At 50.2% G+C, this 7526-nt stretch overlaps 1 protein-coding gene across 2 annotated transcripts; it reads right to left on the bottom strand.

Moving 5' to 3' along the window:
* Positions 1–6: 6 nt before the first annotated feature.
* On the bottom strand, positions 7–6282 carry LOC102726532 (low-density lipoprotein receptor). 2 transcript variants are annotated; one of them, XM_081811693.1, is made up of 4 exons: positions 5802–6240; positions 3414–3536; positions 1759–1881; positions 7–276 (listed from the first exon to the last, which is right to left on the bottom strand). In XM_081811693.1, the coding sequence occupies exons 1-4, from the start codon at positions 5935–5937 to the stop codon at positions 41–43; spliced, it is 618 nt and encodes a 205-aa protein (XP_081667819.1). In that variant the 5' UTR covers positions 5938–6240; the 3' UTR covers positions 7–40. The 2 variants fall into 2 exon arrangements, with proteins under 2 accessions (XP_081667819.1, XP_081667820.1); XM_081811694.1 differs by lacking the exon at positions 1759–1881 and having other exon boundaries at positions 5802–6282.
* Positions 6283–7526: the final 1244 nt, after the last annotated feature.

Here is a 7526-nt window from a genome sequence, read left to right as displayed (position 1 = left end):
ATCTGGCACCTCATTAAATCCTCCTGACAGGCCTGTGAGGTCAGCACGGCTTACACGCCCACTTAACAGGTGGGGAAACTGAGGCACCGAGGCTTTGGCCACCCCATGAGGAGAAAGGGCCGAGGAGGCTGGGAGCCCAGGCTGCTGGGGAATCACCTTCGCATCTTCGCTGGTCCACCAGCCGGAAGCCCTCGGGGCACAAGCACTCGTAGCCCATCTTGAGGTCGTTGCAGATGTGGGAGCAGCCACCCTTGTTGTCCAGACACTCGTTGGCCCCTGTGCCGGGTGCAGAGGTCGGGGGGCGGGGGGGAGAGAGCAGAGACAGGTCACACTCTGGTCGTCGGCACCCCTGCACCATTTCATCATCACCCTTATCATGATTGCCACAACCGACTCGGGGACGTGAACTACCATGTCCCCTAAGAGGACTTAACATGACCCGTCATGTGTGGCGCCAGGAGGGAACCTGGAGGACGTTCCACCGAATGAACTAGGCGGGGCACAGAAGGACAAATACTGCAGGATTCACTCGTAGGTCGTCCTCAGTGGAGTCAAAATCAGAGACAGGAAGTAGGGCTGGGGGAGGGGATGGGGAGTCGGCATTTCATGGGGCAGAGGTTCAGTTTGGGAAGATGAGAAAGTTCTGGAGACGGACGGTGGAGATGGCTGTACGACCACGTGAGTCTGCTTAGTGCCTCTGGACTGGACACTTAAAAATGGTTAAGATGGTAAATTCTACATTATTATTTCTTTTTTGTAAGACCCATTTCAAAATGTTCTTTTTTTTTTTTTTAAAGATTTTATTTATTTATTTGACAGAGAGAGACACAGCGAGAGAGGGAACACAAGCAGGGGGAGTGGGAGAGGGAGAAGCAGGCTTCCCGCGGAGCAGGGAGCCCGATGCGGGGCTCGATCCCAGGACCCTGGGACCATGACCTGAGCCGAAGGCAGTCGCTCAACCAACTGAGCCACCCAGGCGCCCCTCAAAATGTTCTTGATTATAAAAACTAAAAAACCATGTTCCACAGTTGCACGTACTAACTCCCAACAACCATACAGGTAGCTGAACTACAGCTGTGGAAACCGAGGCACGGCCAAGCTCCACGACTTGCCCAAGATCGCCGTGCTGGACCAGACCCAGGGCACTCGGCACCAGCATGACTGCCCTGGCTCTCTTTACAGGGCTCTGGCCCATGCCAGCCTACCCTCTGTTCCTGCGTGGCCCCAAAGCTCAGAATGCTTTTTACGTTTTTTAATAGTTGAAAAGAAAAATAAGAATCAAAAGAAAAATGGTATTTTGTGCCACATGAAAGGTTCAAACATCAGTGTCCACAATTAGGTTTGCTTGGAGCCCGGCCACACGCGTTCATGTACGCATGTGCATTCATATGCGGTCTTCCTGCTGTAATTTAGGTCCTGTTGACCAGCTGTGACAGACCATACAGCTGTCAAGTCCAAAATATTTACATGGCCACAGGTCACAGAGCGCTGCTGAAACTTTATAAGCATCGCAACAGCCAATCCCCAGCAGCCCTAGGATGTTGAACCCTTACTGTCCCATCCTACAGATGTGAACACTGAGGCTCGGGAAGCAAAGCTGCTTCTCCCCTAGGACCCCCATCTCTGTGTTGCTGCAGAGCTAAAGCACCCACGGGCACAGGTGGGCAGGAGACTTGCAGCCCCATAGCATATCCACATCTGGGTCCCAGCCCCAGCTCTCCCTAAGTCTGAGAGCTGCCAGCACCCCGGGGGACTCACCGCACTCCTTGAGAGGCTCGTCCGACCAGTCCCGACAGTCCCTGACCGAGTTGCACACTTTGTCCAGCATGATGCATTCGCCGCTGTGGCACTTGAACTTGTCGGGCCCGTCGCACAGTGTTACTAGGAGCCAAAGAGGAGGGTCAGGTGCTTCGGAGAAGCAAGAGCCCACTTAACTACTCTTTACTCATAGAATAGGTCATTTACACAAGATGATAAGCAAATGTATTGATAAATAAAACATAACAATGTACTTAATACCATGGAAATAAACACTGAAAAATGGTAAAGATGGTAATTATTTTGTTATGTGTCGTTTTTTTTTTGTTTGGTTTGGTTTTTTTGTGTGTGTTATGTGTCGTTTACCACAACTGTCAAAAAGTGCATTATCAGAATTTAACTTCTTGTTCAAAAAAGTTTGTTTTGGGGGCACCTGGGTGGCTCAGTCGGTTAAATGTCTGACTCTGGATTTCGGCTCAGGTCATGATCTCGGGGTCGTAAGATCGAGCCCCCCATCGGGCTCTGTGCTGGGTGTGGAGCTTGCTTAAGATTCTCTATCTCGGGGCACCTGGGTGGCTCAGTCGTTAAGCGTCTGCCTTCGGCTCAGGTCATGATCCCAGGGTCCTGGGATCGAGCCCCGCATCGGCCTCCCTGCTTGGCGGGAAGCCTGCTTCTCCCTCTCCCGCTCCCCCTGCCTGTGTTCCCTCTCTCACTGTGTCTCTTATCTGTCAAATAAATAAATAAAATCTTAAAAAAAAAAAAAAATTCTCTATCTCCCTCTCCCTCCTCCCCCCATACACTCTTTCTCTAAAAATAAATAAATAAAATCTTTAAGAATAGGGGAGCCTGGGTGGCTCAGGTCATGATCCCAGGGTCCTGGGATTGAGTCCCGCATAGGGCTCCCTGTTCAGCAGGGGGCCTGCTTCTCCCTCTCCCCCCGCTCATGCTCTCTCTCTCTCGCTCTTTCTCTCAAATAAATAAAATCTTAAAAAAAAATCTTTAATAAAAAATAAATAAAAAGTCGTATCCTTATGTTCCACGATTTTAACACAAGTAAAACAATTTTATTTTATTTTATTTTATTTTTTTTAAAGATTTTATTTATTTTTTAGAGAGCGAGCGAGAGAGAAACAGCATGAGAGGGGAGAGGGTCAGAGGGAGAAGCAGGCTCCCCGCTGAGCCGGGAGCCCGATGCGGGACTCGATCCCAGGACCCCGGGATCATGACCTGAGCCGAAGGCAGACACTTAACCATCTGAGCCACCCAGGCGCCCAATTAAAACAATTTTAAAAATGAATTCTGCTGATAAACAATTGGGTTGCTTCTAGGGTTTCGCCATTAGGCCCGTGCTGCTCCACACGTTCCGGAGCCCGTCTCCCGGTTATAGGTGCGAGTTTCTCCTGGCGTCATTCCCAGGAGTGGAAGTGTCACACCGTAAGCCCAGGAGAGTGTTTTACGCGGAGTCGTACCGCATGCGTTACCCAAAGCTCGAAGACACGAGCCCCATGCACTTTGGCCTCATCAAATGTCACAGTCCTGAAACAGAGGCTTCCATGACGCACGCTGGTCAGATAAATGGAAGGGAGGTTCAGGGAGGGCAAGTAACTGGCCTGAGGACACACAGCGGGCACGGGGCCACCCCGAGAGGAGCTCACCGTTGATGCAGCCGAGCTCGTCGCTCCTGTCCTTACAGTCATACTCTCTGTTGCACTGCCGGCTGCCATGGATGCAGGTCCCGTCCAAGCACTGGAACTCATCAGGCCGGCACGTGGCCACCGCTGGGAAAGACAGGGCACATGTTGGTTTTTCTCAAGGAACAGCGAAGCAAAACCAAACTACCACCTTTGAAGCAGCAATTTCCTGGCTGCCTCGGGCATCAGGGACAACACGTAACAGGGAAGATTCTAGAGGTGAAAAGAACACGCCCTACCACCTCCACAAGCAGGAGACAGTGGCTCATCCGTTTTACCTGCTTCCCACCTGGGGAAAAACTCCCCAGGTACACCTGTCTTCACATTCTAAATTTTAAGCAATGTAGTCCTTTTTTTTTTTTTTTTTTTAAAGGTAGGGGGAGGGCAGAGGGAGAGGGAGAGAGAATCTTAAGCAGGCTCTACCCCCAGCACAGAGTCCCCCGCGGGGCTCGATCTCATGACCCTGAGATCATGACCTGAGCCGAAACCAAGAGTCTGACGCTTAACCGACCGAGCCACCCAGGCACCCCCCTAACCGATGTAGTTTTAGCTTTTCTTTCATGGCAGTAAGTACTTTTTTCCTCAATGAAGACTAATCCCAGAAGATTATTACTAAAGTCACAGAGCAACGTTTGGAAAATAAGAAAGTGTGAGGGGAGAAGCACCCCTAACACAACCACTGAGTTTCCCTGGAGTTCTCCCCAACCTTTCCACATATGCATTTTTGAGAACACAAATTTTTTTTTTTTTTTTTTTTTTTTAAGATTTTCAGTCATCTCTACACCCAATGTGGGGCTTGAACTCACAACCCTGAGATCAAGAGTCACACGCTCTACGGATGGAACCAGTCAGGTGCCCCAAGAACACATAATTTGCTAAAAACCTGCCAGAGCCAATAGGCTGCCCTCAGCGGAAAAGCAATGGCGTGTCCCAATCTAGGCCAAAGTGGGACAAATTCGATCAGTACCACTGCGTACAACACAGTCGAACGCTGTGAAGCAGGACAAATGTTTATGAGAGGACACTGTGGAGGAAAAAAGACGAATTTTTTATTTTCACAGGTGTGTGTCCTCCGGTTACTCAGCCTTTCTGGGCCTCAGTTTCCCCATCTGTAAAGGGTGGAGGAAGCCTGCTCAAGTTATGAGAATTCAGGGAGTTTGTGTTGAGTTTTAGTACACACTGTATACAAAATCATCCATTACTTTAAAATGTGACTTTTAGGGGCGCCTGGCGGGCTCAGTCGGAAGAGCGTGAAACTCTTGATCTCGGGGTTGAGAGTTCGAGCCCCACACTGGGTGTAGAGATTACTAAATAAAAATACATAAACTTAAAAAAAAAAGTCACTTTTTTTTTTTTTAAAGTGACTCTTAAAAAGTCTAATTCCAGCTACACTGAGATTACAATTCTAGGAAAACAGTGCACGGGGGCAAAGGTACCAAAGAAACTGGGACACGAAAACATGTTCTAAATTCACAGTAGCTCTGCATCGTAGCTTTGAGGTATCGGCCCCCTGTTCAGGAAGCACTGACACGAGGCCAGGGTCTGGGTGGCACAGTCCTCTATCTGCTCGGCCTCCAACACAGGAGCCGCTCACCACGTGTGGCTATTTAACTTTCAATTCACAAAAGTGAAATAAAACAAAACAGTCCCTTCCTTGCTTGCACGAGCTACCCCCACTGGGCAGTGCTGACGTGGGAGGTCTCCACCGCCCCCGGAAAGTTCGAGGGGTGGTGCTGGACTCCAGTCGAAAGTCTGCAAAGGCCAATGCTCTTGCCCTATTCCATGGGGGAAGAGAACACAAGGCAGTGAGGTTGAGTCCTTGGCCAGAGGTCACCCGCCAGGCCTGGAGCCCAGGATCCCTTCTGGATGAAAATAATACTGCAGGGGCGCCTGGGTGGCTCAGTCGTTAAGCGTCTGCCTTCGGCTCGGGTCATGATCCCAGGGTCCTGGGATCGAGCCCTGCATCGGGTTCCCTGCTCGGCCAGGAGCCTGCTTCTCCCTCTCCCACTCCCCCTGCTTGTGTTCCCTCTCTAGCTGTCTCTCTCTCTCTGTCAAATAAATAAAATAAAATCTTTAACAAAAAGAAAATAATAATAATACTGCAGCTTGCTGCTTGCTCCCCTGGTCAAAAAAAAGGGGTAAACTCTACAGGCGTTAAAGATAGGGTCTCCTTTTACAGAGGTTTTCTCCTCCATGTGATCAGGAGCACTGGAAGAAGCACGGAAGGAGATGGAAATTCCTGCGGTGAGACTTGGCATCGTTTAAGCACCGCAAGGCCGACCCGCCCCACCCCCGGGGGAGCGCAGGGACAGGAGAGAGGACCCCATCCCCCCCACCACGCAGCGCCCTTACTGCAATTCTCCTCGTCCGACTTGTCCTTGCAGTCGGGGCCACCATCACAGCGCCAGCTGGAGTGGATGCATTCCCCGCTCTGGCAGTGAAACTCGAGGGGCGAGCAAGGGCTGCTGTCCTGTTGCAGAGCGGACATGTTGGGGCCCCCACAGTGCTGCGGCCACTCATCTGAGCCATCCTTGCAGTCGGGGTCACCGTCACAAGCCCACAGCTCGGGGATGCAGGACGAGCTGTTGCACTGGAAGGTGGCTGGGCCGCAGGTGGGCACGGGGCAGGACGCCTCGTCCGACCCGTCCAGACAGTCCCGGTCTGAATCGCAGACGAATTCCAGGGCGATGCACTTCCCATCCTGGCAGCGGAACTCATTCTGGGCACACGTCCTGGGCACTGCAGGGATAGGTGGGGAAAGACAACCCGGTCACCAGAGCGCCCCCACTTCTCACTAGCAGCCCATTCCACAGATGAGAACACCAAGTCCTGGAGAGGCCAGACCTCAGTGAGAGACCCTGGAAAGGCAGCCTGCTCCCGTGGCCCCTCTGTGCCTCAGTTGCGTCATCTGTACATGGGCCTGGCCCAAGGGAAGCACTATGTAAGAGTTTGCTGTTATTATTAAAAGAAACACCCCCCAAAACGTGGTAATTATGGGAATTGACGGAGGTGTTGGCTGTAACACTACAGTGGTGATCATTTTGCCATATGTATGTGTATCAGTCGTCACCTGCTCTATTTTTTTTAGAGAGAGAGTCTACACATGAGGAGGGTAGGAGGGGCAGAGGGAGAGGGAGAATCTTTTTTTTTTTTAAGATTTTATTTATTTATTTGACAGAGAGAGACACAGCGAGAGAGGGAACACAAGCAGGGGGAGTGGGAGAGGGAGAAGCAGGCTTCCCGCTGAGCAGGGAGCCCGATGCGGGGCTCGATCCCAGGACCCCAGGATCATGACCTGAGCCGAAGGCAGACGCTTAACGACTGAGCCACCCAGGCGCCCGGGAGAGAGAGAAGCTTAAGCAGACTCCATGCCCACCCAGCACAGAGCCTGACTCAGGGTTCGATCTCACGATCCTGAGATCAAGACCTGAGATGAAACCAAGAGTCGGACGCTCAATCGAATGAGCTACCCAGGTGCCCCCCACCAAAAAAAATTTTTTTTAAAGTTGGGGCTCTGTACTCAGCGAAGAGTATGCTTCAGATTCCCTCTCCTTCTCCCTCCCCACTCACTCTCTCAAATAAATAAAAATCTTTAGGAAAAAAAAAAGAAATTGGCAACTTTAAAAAAAATTTTTTTTTAAATTATTTTTTCCCCCATCTACTCTCTAAACTTACATAATGTTGTATGTCAATTATATCACAATAAAGCTGGAAGGGAAAAAAAGTACCTATAAAAAGAACAACAATCCATTTTATTTTTAAATGACCCTGAGGTCATCAGACGACCACTAATCCAGGTTAGACATGCATTTCTCAGGTGAATGTATGTGAACACTTGAGTGTTGCTTTTTTTCATGGATTTTTATATTTTTCTGAACTTGAAGATCTGACATTATCTTAGTTATTTAAATTTTTCCCAGTTATTTTTCTCAGAGCCTTAACTCCATTAAAAAACCAAAACTAGGGCGCCTGGGTGGCTCAGTTGATTAAGCGTCTGCTTTCAGCTCAGGTCATGATCTCAGGGTCCTGGGATTGAGCCCCACGTCGGGCTCCCTGATCAGCAGGGGGTCTGCTTCT

The sequence above is a fragment of the Leptonychotes weddellii genome, unplaced genomic scaffold (genome assembly GCF_054177405.1).
Source record: "Leptonychotes weddellii isolate Sample4059 unplaced genomic scaffold, ASM5417740v2 HiC_scaffold_9520, whole genome shotgun sequence".
Classification (NCBI taxonomy): domain Eukaryota; kingdom Metazoa; phylum Chordata; class Mammalia; order Carnivora; family Phocidae; genus Leptonychotes; species Leptonychotes weddellii.
The sequence above is the reverse complement of the archived record's forward strand: the minus strand, read 5'-3'. Positions and strand labels throughout refer to the sequence as shown.

Bases quoted from the DNA above. Each gene is read 5' to 3' on its own strand.
- LOC102726532 (XM_081811693.1), bottom strand. From the start codon at position 5,937: ATGTCCGCTCTGCAACAGGACAGCAGCCCTTGCTCGCCCCTCGAGTTT. The intron at 3,537-5,801 runs GTAAGGGCGCTG...TGTCTTTCCCAG, and splicing joins GTCGGACGAGGAGAATTGCA to CGGTGGCCACGTGCCGGCCT. The intron at 277-1,758 runs GTGAGTCCCCCG...CACCCGGCACAG, and splicing joins CGAGCCTCTCAAGGAGTGCG to GGGCCAACGAGTGTCTGGAC.